General features: G+C 38.3%; 2 protein-coding genes across 2 annotated transcripts; one reads left to right on the top strand and one right to left on the bottom strand.

Moving 5' to 3' along the window:
* Window positions 1-419: 419 nt before the first annotated feature.
* Window positions 420-3392, bottom strand: LOC110631457 (chaperone protein dnaJ 49). Its single transcript, XM_021779295.2, has 2 exons — window positions 1914-3392; window positions 420-746 (listed from the first exon to the last, which is right to left on the bottom strand). Exon 1 carries the CDS (start codon window positions 2978-2980, stop codon window positions 1916-1918), a length of 1065 nt encoding a protein of 354 aa, XP_021634987.2. The 5' UTR covers window positions 2981-3392; the 3' UTR covers window positions 420-746; window positions 1914-1915.
* Window positions 3393-5620: 2228 nt separating this feature from the next.
* Window positions 5621-7872, top strand: LOC110631458 (translationally-controlled tumor protein homolog). The gene is made up of 5 exons (XM_021779296.2): window positions 5621-5924; window positions 6762-6835; window positions 6941-7069; window positions 7155-7312; window positions 7451-7872. The coding sequence occupies exons 1-5, from the start codon at window positions 5897-5899 to the stop codon at window positions 7566-7568; spliced, it is 507 nt and encodes a 168-aa protein (XP_021634988.2). The 5' UTR covers window positions 5621-5896; the 3' UTR covers window positions 7569-7872.
* Window positions 7873-22745: the final 14873 nt, after the last annotated feature.

The following is a 22745-nucleotide window of genomic DNA, read 5'->3' as shown; positions in this document are numbered from 1 at the left end:
GAAGATAGGGAACCCAAAATCTGAAGGCACCTCTCTACGCAATCAAAATGCTGTATAATTCCCCACCCAAAGAATGATAAATGGATAGTATCTTCTACTTCTTTTTTTCTTTTTGGGGGGGCTGGGGGTGTTGTTGTGGGTGGCGCAGGCGTGTGGGGTGTAGGAGGTCATGAGTCAAATCCTAACAGATACATTCAACGTTGATGCTGAAAAGCAACCACATGAACCAGCAGAATTTCGTATTAAGGCAACAACTCTCAACTAATTAACAGGCCTTTGCAAGTAAAAGCTTTGGTGTTTTCAGATACATAAAATTGAATATAGAGAGCAGATTCTAGGACAGTTAATCCAAGGTTCCAAGACATTGATCTCAATTCAATGTACTCGATATGTGAAGATCTATAGAAAGGAAATAACTCTTTCAAACCAAGAAAAACTTCATTGATCACTTTGTTTCCCTTTAATTCATAAAATTCCCCAAGGCATACATTAAACAAGCCATATACAAATCGCATACCGAACCTATTTATTGGGTATCAAACGAGCTCGTGGCATGACGGGGGTGTTGAACTTGTTGCTGCAATCCTGGACTACCATTGCATATGCCTCTTGATGAAGGCGGCAAATGCACATCACACATATGGGACTTGAATGACACCATCTGGTTCATACACAAACTATGAACTCCTGCCTGGGCTCATCAACATACTTACATGTAGCTTTCCCATCTCCAGCACATTCCCCACCTAATCAAAATCACATTTACAAGCGTCAGCTAAGTGGATAGACCTGTAATGCCAAACATATAGCAAAGAAGTGTAACGGACACAAATGGTTAAAAATCCTATAGACCGCAATGTACTAACACAGAACATTGACCATGACATATCATGCAGCCAGTAAATCCGACCTAGATTCTTCATCAAATGATTGAGCTGAAGCACATGATAATGTATGTGCAAAGGAGAATCAAGGAGTTGATCAGTTGGAAGAATTAGAAAATAAAATTTAAAAGCTAAAATTGCATGGATAGATGCCAAAATTATGAGACTGCCAGACAAGTATGATATTTGAAACCAACAGTCAAAAAACAGATGGAGAAAACATGCCTGCCTGTCCACCTTATTGGCATACTTGCATGGACACATTCATATGCCCACAGAGAAGCTTGGCTTTTAAGAGCATGCACACAGTTGCAAGTAATGAGAGGCAACAAGCTATCATCAACAACTCATTATGGATGAAAGTGAGCAACTCCATGAGAATGTCAAGTTGTATTAATTTAAAGAACAAGATTCAGCATTAATACCAAGTTGAAACATTAGTGAGAAGTATTCAGAATGAAGAGACTTTTTGGAGAGGGGACATCAATTGATTGAAACAAGGGTGAAATTTTGGTGGTCTAGCATTCATATGCCATAATGGTGAGGCCAATGCTACAACTTCACCATGCCATTAAATCTTGACACCATTGTCTTGAAATCCCACAAATCATTTGCAATAACATAGGGCATATTTGAAGCCTTTGATAACTTAGCATAGCACATATCACGTGTAATCAAGTAAAACACCTTGCCAACCAGCACCACATAGAGAGAGAGAGAGAGAGAGAGAGAGATGGTGATGATGATGAAAGAGGCATTAACTTTAATAGCTTCATACAACATCCTACAAGCTGGTTATAAGCAAGCACTTTAAACAGGGAAGCAACTTGATAAAACTTGGTACAGCATAAAAATCTGAACCAGAAACCAACACCCAAAAAAGAGCTATCAAGCACAAAAAGCACATAAAACATTAGCAAGAATCTAAAATAAACAAGAATGGTTCATAATACTATGGATTGATATGGAATAAAACAAACACGGAATAGTATAATTTCAAGTTACAAGTAAATGGTGCAAACAACTCACCTTTATGTTAATCCCAGATTCCGTAGTTTATCACAGTTAGGAGTAGGTATATTCTTGTTCCACTGATGTCTCTGGAGTTCCATGTGACAATGACGCCAAAGCAAGTTTCTATAATCCCTAATTACGTTGTCCTCAATGTTGGCTCTTGCAGGACTTCCAATAGGAAAATTGTCATCAAAAGCTGCTGATTTGACGAAGAACTCCAACCCATGCTTCTCTGTTGCCTTGGTTATTTGATAGTAGTAATTCCTATGCAGTGAATAATCAGGCTCTGCAAACGGAAGGTAAGCAAGCACGAAAATCAACAAGAAAGGCAAAATCTGCAGGAGCAGTAGCTGTAGATTAGTCCCTCCTCCATTGAACTCCTCCCGGTGTCTACCACTATTTCCTCCGCTTCTATAAACATGATGAGCCCTAAACATGTCAGTCTGACCAAAAAATGACCTGAATATCTCATCTGGATCAAAATCATCATCATAAAACTCATGCACAGTTCTCCTCCTCCTCGTCCGCCTAAGGTTGCTCTGCTGGCTATACTCAAAGTCATCAACTAAACCAGTCTGATCATACTGCCTCCTTGAACTATCATCGCTCAAGCACTTGAACGCCTTGCACACTTTTTTGAATGCTTCCTCAGATCCTGGCGCCTTGTTCTTATCTGGGTGTACTTTCAATGACAATTTCCTGTAAGCCTTCCTAATTTCCTCAACAGAACAAGTCTTTTCCACCCCAAGAATTGCATAGTAATCCTTATTCCTCTTGATCTGGCTGATCAATTCCACATGTTCTTCAGTATAACTCCGCTCTCTATTTAAACCCTTATCAATTTTAACGGGAGTAGGCCTGTTCTTATCATAATCAACAACACGATTTTCATCAAGAGAAGATGGACTGGACCCAGAAGAATCAAGCTTCTCACAAGCAGCTAAAAGCTCATCAATAGACAAATTATGATTCAGACGTTGGGCGATTCTAATAAATTTCAATGCTCGGTCTTTGTTTCCTGAGGCAATTGCTTCTTCAGCAATTCGAACACATCTCAAAGCTTCATCTTTGTTACCATCCATAGTTTTTCTACCCCAACTTTTTTTCTGGGTAATACTCACTTTAAAATTAAAACCAATGAGCTCCAATGGAAAAATTAGCTCTAATTCAATACCTAAACTCGCCCAATACAATTCATAATCCGAGAGAAATTAAAGTTTGAATATCAGAAAGGAAGACTGAACAGATCACAGAAGAATTTCGATGAAAAGTGAAATGGATGGAAGTTGAGACTACCTGACAGAGAGATTCAAACGTTCTGGATACTGAAACATCTAAAAAGAGACGGAAATCAAATGAGATGAGTTAGGAACAGGAGAAGATGACCCGAAGCACACGCTTGTGTCTGGATTTGCTATTTATGAAAGGGTAGGCGAGCAGTCGTAGGCCTGGCCGCTCAGGCTACGGCTATCAAGTTTCGTCAGGTTATGAAATGGAAACTTGCCACGTCTTTGCCAAAAACTATATAAAAAAAAAGTAAAAACAAAATTTTCTTTTTTTTTTATTTATATAAATTTAACAAATTAAATAAATATTAATAAAAAGACACATAAAAAAATCCTTTTTTTTGTTATAAAATAAATTAATTTCAAATGGATCTCTTCCCACCAGGTACTGCCAAAATCCAAACCCAAATCAAGCCCAACGTTTACACAAGAATTTCATCAACATGACCACAGTTCTTGTTTTTGGAACAAAATTTCTGTCAATCAGCCTGTGATAGAACTGATCACAAGCACCCTCACTGTCATTTTACCTCAACAAGCTTAAGAAAATTGTATGATAGGTCACATTGTCATGACCAATAAGCTTCTCTTCAGTCTCATCCATCAAACTCATGGCAGACTTCAATTTTCTACATTTTTTGAATGAGCTGATCAAAGCATTATAAGCCCCAGTATCAGGCTGCAAGTTTCTCTTGCAAATTTCATCAAATAACTGGGGCCTTGATTGCATTTCAAGCAACCCCTGCTCCATGAATCAAGGTAGTGATCGTTTCCAATGTAGACAGAAAATTAACCCATTCCTTTTTCTTCAAAAATTCTCAAACCATCACCAAAATATCCTCTCTTATAGTAGGCAACAATCCGGCTTGAAGCCTCCCCGAACTATTTCATTCATGGTAAAACAGCTCCATTGCAGTAACATCCTCTGACTCCTTAAATCCCAAGAGCAAGTTATTCGTGATCTTGGTATTTGGATTAAACCGATCATGCATCCCTTTGAATGCAAAATGCTCGAAGGATACATTGAACTCTTCGATACATGTCTTCGCAACAACAACCTTCTTCTCCATCCTTCCAAATGCTTCGTTGGGAGATGCTTCAAGAGGATGGTGTGTAACGGTTAATCAGGGAAGCGATTATCATTGATGATTTTGGCAATCGTTTCGACTTCGGAAGTTGGGTAATTTACATATATGCTCTTGCGAGTGATTTGAAAAAAGCTGATTACATCTGCTCAACGTATACAAAGAAAGCATTATTCTCTTCCCCTTGTGAAATTTAATCAAATTAGAAATTTAAAATGGAAAAGGAAAAGGAGGGATGAGGAAAAGGAGGGATGAGAGCTTCACAGCGGGAGAAGAAGTCACCACTGGCACAGCGCTATCACTAACCATAGCCACACCGTAGTTGGTCGTCGAAGGAATATATTTTTTTTATAATTTTTAAAATTTATATTATTTAAAAGAAAATAAAAATTTTAAAAGTGTTTGTAGATTTCGAAATGACTTTTTATTTTTTTTATTTTTTTTAAATTCAATTTTTCATTTTTCATTAAAAATAAATAACACATAAAAAATGTGTCTATCTATAAATAATTAGAAAATAAACTTTTAATTCAAAAAAAAAATTATTCATATCTTTTATATTAAAAAATAAATTACTTTAAAATATATTTTAAATTTTATTTTACTTTTAAAATTTTAATATGCGTTTCATTTATTTTATAATAATATAATTATTTTTTTATCATTATAAATAAATATTTTTTAAATATAAATTCACAATTAAATAAAAATCTATTACTCCATATGGGCTTCGTCTTTGAATTCATTACATGTTTGAAAATCGCTTAAAGAGTAAATAATATTTATTGATTGGATCATATATTATTTAAATTTATTATATTAAAATTGAATTGAATAGCACAAAAAAGAATTATTTTATTTACTTTTTTTCATAATTAAATCTGTTTATTTGTCATTATCATTATTATGGTTGTCATAAATGGTAAAATATTAATAAAAATAATTATAATTAAATTTAATTATATTCTCAAAATCTAAATTTATTGTTAATTGACTAAAATATATTTTTAATTATTCAAATTTATTTAAATTTATATATTTTATTTAATAAATTATATAAAAATATTTTTATTCATAATTTATACATTAAAATTTTAATAATTTATATTTCAAATAATATATAAAATTTATAAATATTATTATAAAAATTTATTTTCTATTTAATTAATTATCTATATAAATAAATAACAAATACTCTATACATAAATTCAAACTTATCACCCAAAACTCAATTTTATCACCCGTCAAAAAATTATTTTTTAAATTTAAACTTATCCTAAATTTAATAACACACTAATCGTAAAGGTGTTATGACCATCCCCTCATAAAGAAAAGCAGAATATGTTATGACCATGAGAATTTATTCCTTGTCCGACAAATTCTCGTCCGGCTCAAACTAGGATGGCAGAATCCCACTAGAAGAGGGCTTCTTGGGTATAGTGGAAAACAGAAGTGCTTTTTCGTAATTAAGGAGTCTCGTGCAATTACCGGGATCTCTGCAAACCCTTGCTTATAAATATGCTTGGTCCGCATCTCCACGAGCTCTCTCTAGCTCTCGCCCTTGTTTGTTTCTGCTGCTTCTTCTTCTCTCCTCTGTGTGGCTCGATCCGAGAGAAACTCAGCTATCATGTTGGTCTACCAGGATTTGCTTACCGGTAATATATAAAATTATTGTTTTTATTTCGATTTATTCTTTGGGTTTTGTGATTTGATTCTCTTAGATCGTGATTTTATATTTATTGGGTTCTACATCGTGGAATTTTGTATTATATTTTCCTTGTATTAATCGTGTATATGGAGATCTGGAGCTTTCTGGGCTTCTTGCTTATTTGGTTGTGTTTAGTGTTTTCTCGTTTTATTGAGTGTTTCTGATCAACTGAGGTTTCCAATGAATTTGCTTTATTCAACCATTTATTTTTGGTAGTTGGGGATGGTAAAAGTGTGGAATACCTTGTTTTAGAGATGTAAAAAGTAGTAAATTTCGTGTTATATTTTTAAGATTCTGTCACCATATTGATGGGATTTACCATCTTTTGAGGATTTGTTACTAGCTGATGGGATTTATTATCTACTGAAGCTGTTGTTCATACTGGTGGAATTTGCCTATTATTATTTTATCTGGTTTTATCTATGCATCATGCACCCATCTAGTCTGCCCTCGTGTGCACTGTTCGTAGTCTTGCTTTGCATGCCCTAGTATTCTAGTTATTCCTTTTTACGTTCAAGCGTAGGTCTTCTTACACTGGATTGGATTTTGCCTTCTCTAAACTAACATGGCAATTAAAATGGACATTCAATTTTAAAATAAGTAAACCAATAATTGACAAGATACCACTAAGCCCGTGTCTGTGTTGAATTTCTTCTCTGTGGTCCCTGGATTGATAGGTTACCCAACATGCTTGAAAGATTATGTAGTTTACTTTGAAAGGAAAATGCTACTATATGACTGTCTTCGTATATTGACCGACATAAATTTTATTAATGGATTTCAGGTGATGAGCTTCTCTCGGACTCATTCCCATACAAGGAAATTCAGAATGGCATGCTGTGGGAAGTTGAGGGAAAGGTAAATATTGGTCGATTTTAAGTTTGCAGGTCATAATTGTTTGGTGAATGTTAGATGATTTTGTAATTGTTATTGATTCTGTGGCTTATGTGTTTTTGTTTGTAGTGGGTTGTTCAAGGAGCCATTGATGTAGACATTGGTGCAAATCCTTCTGCTGAGGGTGGAGAAGAAGATGAGGGTGTTGATGACCAAGCTGTTAAAGTGGTTGACATAGTTGACACATTTAGGCTCCAGGTGAGTCCTGTATGCCGCTGTTAAATGTTTTTTAGTGCCTAAACAAAATTTGAAATTTGACATGTATACATTTTATGCTTTGTAGGAGCAACCTGCTTTTGACAAGAAACAGTTTGTCACCTACATGAAGAGATATATCAAGTTGTTGACACCTAAGCTGGATGAGGAGAAGCAAGAGACTTTCAAGAAAAACATTGAGGGAGCAACTAAGTTCCTGCTCTCGAAGCTCAGTGACCTCCAATTGTAAGTTTCTTTCAATGGATGGGTTCATTTATTGACTCCATCTCTTTATGTGTTCAGCATGGTCTCATTTGGATTTATGGGTGTGCATATATATAGTTCACACATCAGTGATATTTACAATCCTTGCTTGTGTTGCAGTTTTGTGGGGGAGAGCATGCATGATGATGGCAGTCTTGTTTTTGCTTACTACAAGGAAGGTGCCACTGAACCAACATTTTTGTACTTTGCCTATGGTTTGAAGGAGATCAAGTGCTAAGGCTAGATAGCTTCTCGAAGTGGAAGTTCTTGCTGTAGTTCAATTTTTTATCTTTGTACCCTTTTTCATTTGGTGCTTCATGCCTCCTATTTTGGTTTGATTGCAGTTGATGATTAAACTATAAGATGTTTTTCTATCTCATTGGGTACTAATATTGTGGTTGACAAATAATTTGATCCTTTATTGAGGGTGTATTATAAATTTATCAGCAAGTTGGTAATTAGTTTGTATCGATGCCATTTTGGTCTCTTCCCTTCTGTGGAAGATATGTGAATTTATATCTATTTCACTGCTTCACTGACAACATGATCTATCCTGTGGAGCTTGATAGGTTGGTTATGACCATGGCCATGCGATTTTTACCTTTGATAGTTGCAAAATTCTTGTGTCAGAGTAGCAGCTGAAAGTATGTGATTAGGAGGGTGTCTTGTATCTTACATCTGTTAGTTTAGTAGATAAAATTTTCCTAGTCTACCGCTTGCTCTAATAGGCCTTGATTTATACGTTATAGCATTTGTTTGTGTTTAGCGTTAGAGCTTACTAGATTGAAAATTCCATTTGATGATGCCTTAAAAAGTGCAAGGCTTGTAATTGGGCCACGCAATCATCAGGAGGGAGGTGAAATAGCTTTATTAATGTTTGGGCTTCTTCACGATCAGCAGGTTATATAGTGAGCGTTGTTGTAGGCATGGTGGTCGCTGACGCTGCCCCAAAGCACCCTGCATTCAGATTTTTGTTTTTATTAGAAATTCAATTTCATTCAAAAGAATTATATATATATATATATATTCAAAGCGCTGAACAGATTCGTTCAGTGTTTACACAGCTTCGAGGAGAAAAGTAAATTCAGACTTGTGATCAGGGTATCACCTAAAAAATAGATTGAAGAAAGACGATAGAACCAAAATTTTCTTTTTAGTTGAAGAAAAAGTGGGTCCAATGGGCGTTAGAGTAAACAAAAACTTTGTTTCTAGAAATGTCGGATCAAAGTTTTGAGACCATATAGCTTAAAACACTTCAAAATATGCACAAGAGCGCCCCTAGAAGGATAAAGAGAGGACTTGTAGAGGAGGGCAAAAAATCCTCACTGAAATTGGGAAGAAAAACACAGATGAAACCTGAAGAGCTAAAGAAGGAAAGAAGGAAAGAAAAAGAGAGAGGTAGAGGAGAAGGAATGATGCCAGATGTAGAGATGAAAAAAAAATGAGATGAAAGGAGAGGATGGAGCGAGCGGTTATTGCGGGAATGGAAAGGAGAGGAGAGAGGGAGGGTTATTAGTGTAATTCTCACCTAAAATCATGGAGATCTCATATAGTAATACATGTAATTTACGTATTGTAGTGTAGATAATCAACTAATAACTCATTTTTAAACCTTAAAAAAGTTATGATTATGGGAATTTACCAAAAAAAAAAAACTATGATTATGTAAAATGTCAAGCTGTACTTTGTTTAGGAATTTAGGATGGTTTCAAGTAAAAGAAATCATGTACAAGTTACTCGTAAATTTTCCCTTTAGCTTTAAGAAATTAACAACAAATATCCAATGGTTTTTAGTTGTTATGGATAACCTACGTTAATTTTTAATTACGTATTATATTGATTATTTATCTTAATTTATCATTAAGGCCTAATACAAAGTTGTTTTAAAAATAAAACCGGATTATGAATAATCACATGATTATGAATTGGATAATTTCATATTTTCTGGTTATAATAAAAAATCATTAATGGGTTGCTTCCATTAAATTCACATGATATTTGTAATTGAACGCATCGCATAGTGATAAGGCAACCTACGGTTAGGTGGTGGATGCACCACTTGCCAGAGCTCATTTGGCTAACTGAGTCAAAGGAATTGTCATGACCCAACCTATGGGCCGGATCGGCACTAGGATATGGGCCAGCCTAAAGCCCCCGAGACCCGTAGTAAGCATAACTATTCACTAACCCAACTCTAAGGCCCATTTGGGCTCAATTTCAAGAAATAAACTAGACAGAGTCTGGCCATAAAATGGACCTTTCAACGGGGAGTTTTTGACTCACCCGACCTATAAACACAATAAATACTCAATTGGGGAGCTCAGCTCACCCTCCACATACTCATATCAACATAAAAATAAATGGGAGCTCAGCTCCCTCATCCAGTCCATCAAACATGCATGTGATAATAATTTTACAAGTCCAAAATAACAATTTATATTACAGACCCAAATCAATTAAATATTTCTAACACATGCGAAAATTCTAAAAGTTTATAGAATTACACAAACATGAATAGACGACCTGTGAGGAAGAAAAGCAGGTTAACCTCAAAAATATCCTCCTGTGGCCTGGAAAAATATTGAACAGGAGTGAGCGTTCGACTCAGAGAGTAAAATATCTGTAACACCCCTGATTTTTTATATATTATTATTGGGTTTCGTGTAGGTATCCTCAATTCGCGGAAATTCGACAGTTGTCCGGATCTGTGAATTTCTGGCCAGACAGACCAGCTACCGGAAAAGTCTCCGAATTGGATCGAGGTTTTGGCTACCCCACCATTGTCATGCATCCCGAGCGCGTTCCCGAAGTCGGAATCGGCAAAGATAAACCCGAACCTTGCTTTTTCGTAATTTTCTAGTGCTTAAATCCATAAAATATTCGTGGTAGCTTAGAAAATTACGATTCTTTTTGCAATAGCTTAGTAATATTTCTAAGGACCGCGGGGCAGAGTTTTATAATTTTTAGAGCTTATTTGAGCAGTTTTTGCAAAAATGATCAATTGTAAGGACTAAATTGAAATTTTACATATTGTGATGGATGATTGATTTAATGGGCCCAGGAGGGGCTGTGTGATGTGATTGAGTTGTGGATATATAGATTGTGGATATAGAAGTGTGTTTTGAACCCTTTTGCAGGTTGGGTAGGTCCTAGGTATAGGGGAGACTCTGCCGGATTTTCGGCACGACTTAGGATGTATTGGGTCTTTTCTTGATTTGTATTGAGTCATTTGTATTAAATAATTGTAATATAATTGTCGGTGGCAGGACATGACCTTCTTCCTCCGCCCAGCCGCCACAGTGATTGCCGTCAAGTCTGTGAGTAAAATATTAATTTTAATTGTAATTTCGATATTATTATATTTTCAAGCATGCCCATGCATCACTTATATGTAAATATTTATGTAGTTAAACTCTAGGCACGATTTATGTTGCATTCATAACTGTTAGCGTGCCATGGATGTTGTTGTGGTAATTTGGAGCAGTGTGCGTGCGTTGGCGTGCGTGTGACGTGGTGTGGACTATGGATAGGACGGGTAGACACAGCTTGAGATCTTCATTTGGGACCGGTCCTTGGGGTAGACACGGCTTGAGTTCTTCATTTGGGACCCGATTTGGTTATTAAGTGGAAGTCCGAAGTGAGTTCTTGGCGGCACGAGTTGGATTTAAGAGAGCTGTATAGGGGATCAGCTCCCATATATAATTATTGATGTTACAGGGTGCGTGAGTGCTCCAAATTACCTTTTTGTTGTTATGATGTGAAAATATGGTTGCTGTTGCATTTAACTCCTGAGTTGCATTAGTTCTAGATAGTTATAGAGATTATGGTTAAAATTGATATTTTACTCTCGAGTCGACGCTCACTCTGTTCAATATTTTTTTAGACTACAGGAGGATTTTATTGTGGTTAACCTGCTTTTCTCCTTCGCAGGTTGTTTATCAATAGTTTTGTAATTTTGTTTACTCCTAGAATTTCCGCATGTGTTAGAAATATTTAAATGATTCGGGTCTGTAATATAAATTGTCATGTGGACCTGTAAAATTATATGCATGTTTGATGGATTGGATGAGGGAGCTGAGCTCCCATTTATTTTATCTTTGATATGAGTATGTGGAGGGTGAGCTGAGCTCCCCAATTGATGATATATTTTGTTTACAGGTCGGGTGAGTCAAAAACTCCCCGTTGAAAGGTCTACTTTATGGTCGGGCTCTGTCCGGTTGGTTTCTTGAAATTGGGCCCAAATGGGCCTTAGAGTTGGGTTAATGAACAGTTAGGCTTACTACGGGCCTCGGGGGCTTTAAGGGTGGCCTGTGTCCTAGTGCCGGTCCGGCCCATAGGTTGGGTCGTGACAAATATGGTATCAGAGCTTAGGCTCCAGATTCATAGGGAAAAATTATCTAAGTGTTGGGAAGAGTCTACTAGGAGTCACATGCGGAGTATAGGATTCTGTTTCGTCTTTTCCTGTAATTCTTTGTTTCTAGATTCTACGTTATACCTCGGGAAATATAAGATTACCTCAGTTAGTGTCTTAATTTTTGTGGAGTACATAGAAACATGAAATAGATTTAGAAAACTTATTGAGGTCTACGTTGGAAACACGTACTCCAATAGATACTATATTTTCGTCAGTATGGGTTTAAATGGTGTGCCCATTTCGTGCAAGGCACGAGTACATAAAAGTGAGTCTTGAAAGTACAGTTGCCCTAGATAAGGATGAGGATACCATTGCTGGCAGTCATCAGTGGATGACCCAGACAGAATAAGTTTATGATAATAGAAGATTCAAGAGAGATAAGAGATTAAGAGACCTAGTCTGCCAGGACGTATCGTAGTAACTATACAATATTCTCGATATCTGTTCTGTAAGCTGCAGATTACAGTACCGACATGAGATTATTGTGTAGAGCTGCATACTTCCCTGTAGTGCTTATGATGAGGATCTTGCAGGCAGTCTCTGTTTTGGTACAGTAATGCCAGAACAGAGTTCTATATCTGCAAAGGAGTTGGGAACTCCTGGTTAGGGATCTAGAGCTAGAATATCGAAGGTCACAGTTGGGTGGTAACTAGAGTCAGTGACCCAGTTACCCTAGCATGAGCTAGAGTTACAGTAAGAGTTGCAAAGTAAAGGTGACACCTATAGAGTGAGACCATCTAGTCTTCGGTATGGAATTTTGGATGGTTTTGCGAAGATGACAAACATTTTGATTAGATCTTAGTGAAAATAGTATACCTTGTGTGTATCAGTATGGAATAAAGTACAACCCTACTACCTAGAGAAGGTCGAAACTATGAATATATGATTTACAGAGCTATGATATGATAAGAGAGACATTAGTTTGACATGGTTTTGGGCAAGGTGGTAAATGTAGTACCTTTGTTGCGACAAGTTAGGATATAGTCCTATCTTTTGAAGGGATCGAAAGTTATTACTAATAATGGTGACCCACAAAATAGTACCCCGGATGGGGTGTAGAGTGTGGTAGAGAGTAGTTGGCTCGGGTATCTGGAGAGGATACAAGTTCCATTATAGGAATCATATATAATCGAATCACGATGGATGTAAATCCTTTGAATTGGATGACGGGTTTGGGTGCGAAATCTTAAGTTTTGGAATTGAGTAAACATGGAAAATAATAATAATAATAATAAAAATAATAATAAATAAAATTACTGAGAATCGGTTCTCGAGGTAGTAAGGGTATTATGTAAGCTAAAGGATAAGAATAGAAATCATACGATAAAGGTATGATGCAATTTCTGAGTTCCTTTACGACTTCATATTGTTCAAACAGTAGTATAATCTAATTATAATAGTGTTAAGAGTAATAAATTAGCGAAGATAAATCACAGAAGGCCAGTAGATAGAGAAAGTGTATAATGAAAATTGGGATAATTGATTACAGATGCAATATAATCTAAGTGACATTGGGAGTACTAGCTAGAGTGGTCAAAGGACCAAATCTGAGTATACAGACATATGATAACGCGATAGAGACTCGAAAGATATAGTTAGCAAGTAAATGCAATTTGTTATGTTAGGAAGAAGAATGGAACCAAGGATAGAATAGTCAAGTTCTATTTTGGGTAAGACAAAGGAAATAAATGAAAGGACAACCTAAAGAGCGCATAATAAAAGGAACAAAGTTAAGATATAGGATAGGCTAAGTGTTATTCTTGGCAAGGAGAATGACAAGGATGGAAAATCCAAAATGGGACCACATTAGTGAGAAAAGTGATGGAGGTATGGAATACAATAATAATGAGTAAATGTTAGAAGGTGTGCGATGGTATTGCGGACTACCTAAATAGGTAGAGAAAGAGAAGTTAGTAAGCAGTAAGTTGAATAAAAGTCGGTCTAAGGGATCAAATAGGTATGATGAGAGGAAAAGAATGATAGATAATGACACATAGGTTTTAGGTTAGACTTTTGAGATAGTGAGAAGGTAGTTAGAGGTTCGTTATGAATGTCAGGCAAACATTTTTAGTGTGATCAACAGAATCACTTTGCAGTGAAGCAATAACGACAGAGCAACAGTAGGGGTAAAATAAAAAGTGACAAGTATGGATGGTAATAAATCACTAGAAAGTTTAAGGATCAAATTAATGACCATAGATAAGGGTGGAATTAGTGTTGGAAGAATCTATTAGCGAGAGAAATCTTTTAGGATTCAACAAGGGTTAAGGGCACAATATAAACGATGATAGATATGAATCATAGGTCGAGTATAAGTAAAGTTAATAAATTATAAAATATTATGTCAGGAAGGACGATGGTACAGTAAAGGGTTCATGCAGATGATACCTTATAGGTAGAGCACAATTGTGCTAGGAGATGATGAAATTTGAAGAGAAAGACTAAGAAACATAGGTTAAGCGTTATTATATGGACAATCGGGCGTAGTTGAATATAAAGGATATTTTTCTTTCTTTTCAAGTTTAGCTCGTGTTTTTGATTCAGGCGTTATATAAGGAGCAGAGGCGAGGCAAGGAGACCTAGTTATTTGAGATTTTGATAGGCACCAATTCATATACAATTTCCTGATATGAGAATGACAGTAAGTGCATACCTAGTGTTAAGTATGAAAGGACGATCAGAGTAATGACAGGAGTTAAATTGAGTTAGCTACTAAGGCTTGCGACTGTTTTAAACTATGAGCTAGATGAAGTACTATTTATGGATGAGTGTCAATAGATGAAATTGTTGCTGATGGGTAATTTGAGGTTGAAGTTTAGAAAGCTATGGGCAGTATATATGATTATATTAAGGAGAATGAACACGTGAAGTATCTTGTTTGGAATTAAGGCATGACATATATTTCCTACAGCCGTGTTAGTTCAGATGGAACTTATAGTTTATGGGGCTCATATTCATCCAGGATAAGCAATTTCCTACTAAGGCTGGTAGGAAATGATAATGTTCTGATAGTTAAGTTGGAAAAAAGGGGATACAAGAAAAATTTTCTATGGGTAATTATAAGTGTTACATAAGGTGAAGAATGTCTTTGGTAGGAGTAAATCATAGGGTTAGAATTCTCGAAGTAATGAAACTAGTAATCAAGATAAGACTAAGAAATAAAAAGAAAGTTAAAGTTGATGATGGGATAGACATCTTTGAAGGAAAAGGTGTAAGGATGAGATAGGACTAAAATTAAGGAATAAGTACAGCAGGTTGAAAAGATACCAACAATACCAAAAATAGGAAAAGGGAAGTGGATAAGATGCAAAGGACAGGAAGAGAGCTAGATAGAGTCAGTTATAATGATGAGGATAAGGAGTGTCTAACCACTTTGTGTTAACACTACCTATGAGCGGTGAAGGATACACGTGTCTTGTGGCACGCCGGAGTTGGCCTAAGGTGTGTTTTGATGCAGAATGGAAAAGTAGTGGCTTATGCTTCAAGGTAGTGAAGAGGCATGAGCGAACTATCCCACCCATGATTTGGAAATGGCGGTGTAGTCTTTGCACTAAAAATGGAGACACTACTTGTATGGTGAAGTGTGCGAGATATACACCGACCATAAGAGTTTGAAGTACATCTTCCAACAGAGGATTTAAACTTGAGGCAGAGGAGATGGATGGAGCTTACGGAAAACTATGATTGCACCATCCGGTACCACCACAGGAAGGCCAATGTAGTAGCAGATGCTTTAAGCGAGAAAATCTTACGCGGTTTGGCGCACATTTCAGCAGAGAAGAGACCGTTGATTCAGGAAGTACATGAGTTAACGGATCAAGGTTTAATCCTAGATCTTTCAGATGAGGGGGTCTTGTTGGCTCATTTTTCAGTGAGGCCGGACTTGCGAGATAGAGTTAGAGTTTCCCAATCTGAGACCAACAATTAATGAAGATCATAGAAAGAGTACAGCAAGGTGAAGGTGGTGAGTTTGGATTTGCCAATGATGGTGCCCTAGTGCAAGGTTCTAGGATGTATGTGCCCGATGTGGACAATCTCAGAGATGAAATCATGCGAGAGGCACACTATACACTGTACAATGTCCACCCAGGTTCCACCAAGATGTACCATGATGTGAAAGATAGCTATTGGTGGAATGGCATGAAGAGAGACATAGCAGACTTTGTGTCCAAGTGCTTGACTTGTCAGAAGGTGAAGTTTGAACACCAGAGACCGTCAGAGAAGTTGCAAGAGCTCCCTATCCCAGAATGAAAGTGGGAAATTATTTCTATGGATTTTGTGACTGGGTTGCCTCATACCACGCGAGGATATGATTCGATATGGGTAATTGTAGACCGCCTAACCAAATCAGCTCACTTCTTGCCTGTGAAGACTACATATTCTGTGGCACAGTACGCCCGGCTCTACATTCGAGAAATAGTCAGATTGCATGGAGTTAAGCTTCCATAATATCGGCGAGAGGGCCCGATTCACTTCTCGGTTTTGGAGAAAGTTGCAGGAGGCACTTGGCACCTGATTGAACTTGATGCGGCTTTCCACCCTCAGACAGACGGACAGTCCGAAAGGACAATCCAAACACTGGAAGACATGCTTCGCATGAGTGTTTTGGATTTTGGAGGTCAATGGGATGAGCAGCTAGCTTTGGTGGAGTTTGCCTACAACAACAGTTATCACTCCAGCATAGGGATGCCAACCTATGAGGCACTATATGGAAGAAAGTGTAGGTCTCCTCTGTGTTGGATGAAAATGGGGGAAGCGAAGGTGCATGATGTAGACCTAGTGCAGTACACTTCAGAGATAGTTCCTTTAATCGAGGAACGAGCTTGACTTTCGATGGCGTAAGAGTTATGCAGATCCCAGACGGAGGGATGTGGAGTTTGCAGTGGGCGACTATGTATTCCTGAAGGTTTCTCCAATGAAGGGAGTCATGAGATTTGGAAAGAAGGGCAAGTTCGCACCTCGGTATATTGGACCTTTTGAGGTTACTGATAGAGTTGGAGCAGTTGCCTAGCGGTTGGAGCTACCACCCAACCTTTCTCACGTTCATCCCGTGCTTCACATCTCCATGCTCAGGAAATACATTCTCGATCCTTCTCATGTACTACAGTCGGATGTAATAGAACTAAAGGAGAACTTGACATTTGAGGAGCAACCTGTAGCCATAGTGGACTACCAAGTGAGACAGCTAACATCAAAACAGATCCCTATAGTTAAGGTTTTGTGGAGGAGCCAGTCAGTGGAAGAGTGCACCTGGGAGTCAGAACGGGACATGCATAGCAAGTACCCTTATCTGTTCAATGTGTAATAATGTACTTTATTCTGCATTGTGTAAAATTTGAGGACAAATTTTCTGTAAGGGGGGAAGAATGTAACACCCCTGATTTTTTATATATTATTATTGGGCTTCGTGTAGGTATCCTCAATTCGGAAATTCGGCGGTTGTCGGATCTGTGAATTTCGGCGAACAGACCGACTATCGGAAAAGTCTCCGTATTGGATCGAGGTTTTGGCTACCCCACCATTGTCATGCATCCCGAGCGCGTTCCCGAAGTCGGAATCAGCAAAGATAAACCCGAACCTTGCTTTTTCGTAATTTTCTAGTGCTTAAATCCATAAAATATTCGTGGTAGCTTAGAAAATTACGATTCTTTTTGCAATAGCTTAGTAATATTTCTAAGGACCGCGGGCGAGTTTTATAATTTTTAGAGCTTATTTGAGCGGTTTTACAAAAATGATCAATTATAAGGACTAAATTGAAATTTTACATATTGTGATGGATGATTGATTTGATGGGCGGGAGGAGGCTGTGTGATGTGATTGAGTTGTGGATATATGGATTGTGGATATAGAAGTGTGTTTTGAACCCTTTTGCGAGTTGGGTAGGTCCTAGGTATAGGGAGACTCTGCGGATTTTCTACACGACTTAGGGCGTATTGGGTCTTTTTTTGATTTGTATTGAGTCATTTGTATTAAATAATTGTAATATAATTGTCAGGTGAGCCGGGACAGCCTTCTTCCTCCGCCCAGCCGCCACAGTGATTGCCGTCAAGTCTGTGAGTAAAATATTAATTTTAATTATAATTTCGATATTATTATATTTTCAAGCATGCCCATGCATCACTTATATGTAAATATTTATGTAGTTAAACTCTAGGCACGATTTATGTTGCATTCATAACTGTTAGCGTGCCATGGATGTTGTTGTGGTAATTTGGAGCAGTGTGCGTGCGTTGGCGTGCGTGTGACGTGGTGTGGACTATGGATAGGACGGGTAGACACGGCTTGAGATCTTCGCTGGGACCCGGTCCTTCGGGGTATACACGGCTTGAGTTCTTTGCTGGGACCCCGATTTGGTTATTAAGTGGAAGTCCGAGCTGAGTTCTTCGCTGGCACCAGGTTGGATTTAAGAGAGCTGTATAGGGGATCAGCTCCCATATATTATGATTGATGTTACAGGGTGCGTGAGTGCTCCAAATTACCTTTTTGTTGTTATGATGTGAAAATATGATTGATGTTGCATTTCACTCCACAGGTTGCATTAGTTCTAGATAGTTATAGAGATTATGGTTAAAATTGATATTTTACTCTCTGAGTCGAACGCTCACTCCTGTTCAATATTTTTTTCAGGCTACAGGAGGATTTTATTGTGGTTAACCTGCTTTTCTCCTTCGCAGGTTGTTTATCAATAGTTTTGTAATTTTGTTTACTCCTAGAATTTCCGCATGTGTTAGAAATATTTAAATGATTCGGGTCTATAATATAAATTGTCATGTGGACCTGTAAAATTATATGCATGTTTGATGGATTGGATGAGGGAGCTGAGCTCCCATTTATTTTTATGCTGATATGAGTATGTGGAGGGTGAGCTGAGCTCCCCAATTGATGATATATTTTGTTTACAGGTCGGGTGAGTCAAAAACTCCCCATTGAAAGGTCCACTTTATGGTCGGGCTCTGTCTGGTTGGTTTCTTGAAATTGGGCCCAAATGGGCGTTAGAGTTGGGTTAATGAACAGTTAGGCTAACTACGGGCCTCGGGGGCTTTAGGCTGGCCCAGGTCCTAGTGCCGGTCCGGCCCATAGGTTGGGTCGTGACAATATCAATTTCAACCATAATCTCTATAACTATCTAAAGCTAATGCATCCTGTAAAGTGAAATGCAACATCAGCAATAAATTCACATCATAACAGCAAAAAAGTAATTTGGAGCACTCACGCACCCAGTAATATCAATCATAATATATGGGAGCTGATCCTCTATACAGCTCTCTTAAATCCAACCTGTGCCAGCAAAGAACTCAGCTCGGACTTCCACTTAATAACCAAATCGGAGTCCTAGCGAAGAACTCAAGCCGTGTCTACCCCAATGGACTGGGTCCCAGCGAAGATCTCAAGCCGTGTCTACCCGTCCTATCCATAGTCCACACCACATCACACACACGCAAACGCACGCACATTGCTCTAAATTACCACAACAACATCCATGGCACTTTAATAGTTGTGAATGTAATATAAAACGTGCTTAGAGTTTAACTATATAATTATATATATATATATATATATATATAAGTGATGCATGGGCATGCTTGAACATATAATAATATCGAAATTATAATTAAAATTAATATTTTACTCACAAACTTGACAGCGATCACTGTGGCGGCTGGGCGGAGGAAGAAGGCTGTCCCGGCTCACCTGACAATTACATTACAATTATTTAACACAATTGACTCAATACAAATCATGAAAAGACCAAATACGTCCTAACTCGTGCCTAAAATCCAGCAGAGTCTCCATAGACCTAGGACCTACCCAACCTGCAAAAGGGCTCAAAACACACTTCTATTTTCACAATCCATATATCCACAACTCAATCACATCACACAGCCCCTCCTGGGCCCATCAAATCAGTCATCCATCATAATATATAAAATTTCAATTTAGTCCTTATAATTGATCATTTTTGCAAAAATTACCCAAATAAGTTCTAAAAATTCTAAACTTTGCCCCGCGGTCCTTAGCAATATTACTAGGCTATTGCAAAAAGAATTATAATTTTATGAGTTACCACGAATATTTTATGGATTTTAATCCTATTTAAGCACTAGAAAATTACGAAAAAGCAAGGTTCGGGTTTACCTTTGCCGATTCCGACTTCGGGAACGCGCTCGGGATGTCTGACAATGGTGGGGTATCCAAAACCTCGATCCAATTTTGAGACTTTTCTGGTAACGGGTCTATCTGACCGGAAATTCACAGACCCGGACAACTGTCGAATTTCCGCGAATTGAGGATACCTACATGAAGTTCACAACACGGCGGTTAGTATAAAATTTTTATGGAATTTTCTAAGCTCATTTAATGCTCGGAAAAATACTGCGAAGTTCCGTGGGACCCACCGAAAAACGGTGTCGGAAAATTTTGAAATTTATATCCCCGCGAAGCTCTCGACGAGTGGAGCGCTTTGGTACTCTCGATTTTCTCGTGGGGTTTACGGTTTGTGAGAAATCTAGCCCAAAAGTCAAAATGGGCTAAAACTTTCCGGGCAAAAATTGGATAAACCGCTCTATGGATTTTGGTGTTCTTGGTGTCTATGGAAAGCTATCGACGAATAGATGAGTTTAGACATAAGATCCGGTCCGATTGGTGGCCGGATCGGCCGGATTTCAATCGGGAAGACGAAGCGGCGCGCTTGCGCGTCGCGTCTCTTCGGGAGCCTTTTTTCAGCGTTCTAGGCGACGGCCGGTGGGCTGGGACGGCTGGGGTGGCAGGGGAGATGGAGGTGCAGTAAGGAGAGGAGGGAGGAGAGAGAAAATGGGAGAGAAAGAGAGGGAGAAGGAAACGCGCGCGGGAGAAAAAGAGAAGAAGAAGAAAGGGCCGGTCCAATTCGGCCGGTTCGATTCAGGATACAAAATTTTGAATTTTTACTCTGCCTTGGGACCGAAAATGAGGCCCAAAAATTCCGAAAAAATTCTAGAAAACTCAAAAAAATTCGTAGACTCCAAATATATTTTTAGTTTTGCCACGTGGTCTTTAAATTAATTTTTAAAATCATCAAAGTTTATATTTTCGAAAAATCGAACCCGATTTTTAAAATCCGAAAAATCTCAAATAATTTCTTTAAAATTTAAATAATTAAAATATCAATATTACTCATAAAATAATAAATTTAAAATTTTTGGGGTGTTACATTCTTCCCCCCTTACAGAAAATTCATCCTCGAATTTTACACAAGGCAGAATAAAGTACATGATTACACATTGAACAGATAAGGGTACTTGCTATGCATGTCCCGTTCTAACTCCCAGGTGCATTCTTCCACTGACTGGCTCCTCCACAGAACCTTAACCATAGGGATCTGTTTTGATCTTAGCTGTCTCACTTGGTAGTCCACTATGACTACAGGTTGCTCCTCAAACGTCAAGTTTTCTTTTAGCTCTATTACATCCGGCTGCAGTACATGAGAAGGATCAGGAATGTATTTCCTGAGCATGGAGATGTGAAACACAGGATGAACATGGGAAAGGTTGGGTGGTAGCTCCAACCGGTAGGCAACTGCTCCAACTCTATCAGTAACTTCAAAAGGTCCAATATATCGAGGCATCAACTTGCCCTTCTTTCCAAATCTCATGACTCCCTTCATTGGAGAAACCTTCAGGAATACGTAGTCGCCCACTGCAAACTCCACATCCCTCCGTCTGGGGTCTGCATAGCTCTTCTGTCTACTAAAAGCTGTTTTCAATCATTCCTTGATTAAAGGAACTATCTCTGAAGTGTACTGCACTAGGTCTACATCATGTACCTTTCCTTCTCCCATTTCCGTCCAACATAGAGGAGACCTATACTTTCTTCCATAGAGTGCCTCATAGGGTGCCATCCCTATGCTGGAATGGTAACTGTTGTTGTAGGCAAACTCTACCAAAGCTAGCTGATCATCCCATTGACCTCCAAAATCCAAAACACTCATGCGAAGCATGTCTTCCAGTGTTTGGATTGTCCTTTTGGACTATCCGTCTGTCTGAGGGTGGAAAGCCGTACTAAAGTTCAACTGTGTGCCAAGTGCCTCCTGCAACTTTCTCCAAAACCGAGAAGTGAACTGGGGTCCTTTGTCAGATATTATGGAAGCCGGAACTCCATGCAATCTGACTATTCCTCGAATGTAGAGTTGGGCGTACTGTGCCACAGAATATGTAGTCTTCACAGGCAAGAAGTGAGCTGATTTGGTTAGACGATCTACAATTACCCATATCGAATCATATTCTCGCGTGGTACAAGGCAACCCAGTCACAAAATCCATAGTAATTATTTCCCACTTCCATTCTGGGATAGGGAGCTCTTGCAGCTTCCCTAACGATCTCTGGTGTTCAAATTTCACCTTCTGACAAGTCAAGCACTTGGACACAAAGTCTGCTATGTCTCTCTTCATGCCATTCCACCAATAACTATCTCTCACATCATGGTACATCTTGGTGGAGCCTGGGTGGATATTATACAGTGTATAGTATGCCTCTCGTATGATTTCATTCCTGAGATTGTCCACATCGAGCACACATATCCTAGAACCTTGCACTAAGGCGCCATCATTGGCAAATCCAAACTCACCACCTTCACCTTGCTGTACTCTTTCTATGATCTTCATTAATTGTTGGTCTCTGTGCTGGGAAACTCTGACCCTATCTCGCAAGTCTGGCCTCACTGAAAAATGAGCCAACAATACCCCCTCATCTGAAAGATCTAGGATTAAACCTTGATCCATCAACTCATGTATTTCCTGAATCAACGGTCTTTTCTCTGCTGAAATGTGCGCCAAACTGCCAGAAGATTTTTTGCTCAAAGCATCTGCTACTACATTGGCCTTCCCAGGTTGGTATTGGATAGTGCAATCATAGTCTTTCAAAAGCTCCATCCATCTCCTCTGTCTCAAGTTTAAATCCCTCTGTTGGAAGATGTACTTCAAACTCTTGTGGTCGGTGTATATCTCGCACACTTCACCATACAAGTAGT

Source organism: Hevea brasiliensis, chromosome 15 (assembly GCF_030052815.1).
Source record: "Hevea brasiliensis isolate MT/VB/25A 57/8 chromosome 15, ASM3005281v1, whole genome shotgun sequence".
In the NCBI taxonomy this organism is placed as follows: domain Eukaryota; kingdom Viridiplantae; phylum Streptophyta; class Magnoliopsida; order Malpighiales; family Euphorbiaceae; genus Hevea; species Hevea brasiliensis.
Note: the sequence above shows the minus strand (reverse complement) of the source record. Positions and strands in the feature narration are given on the sequence as shown.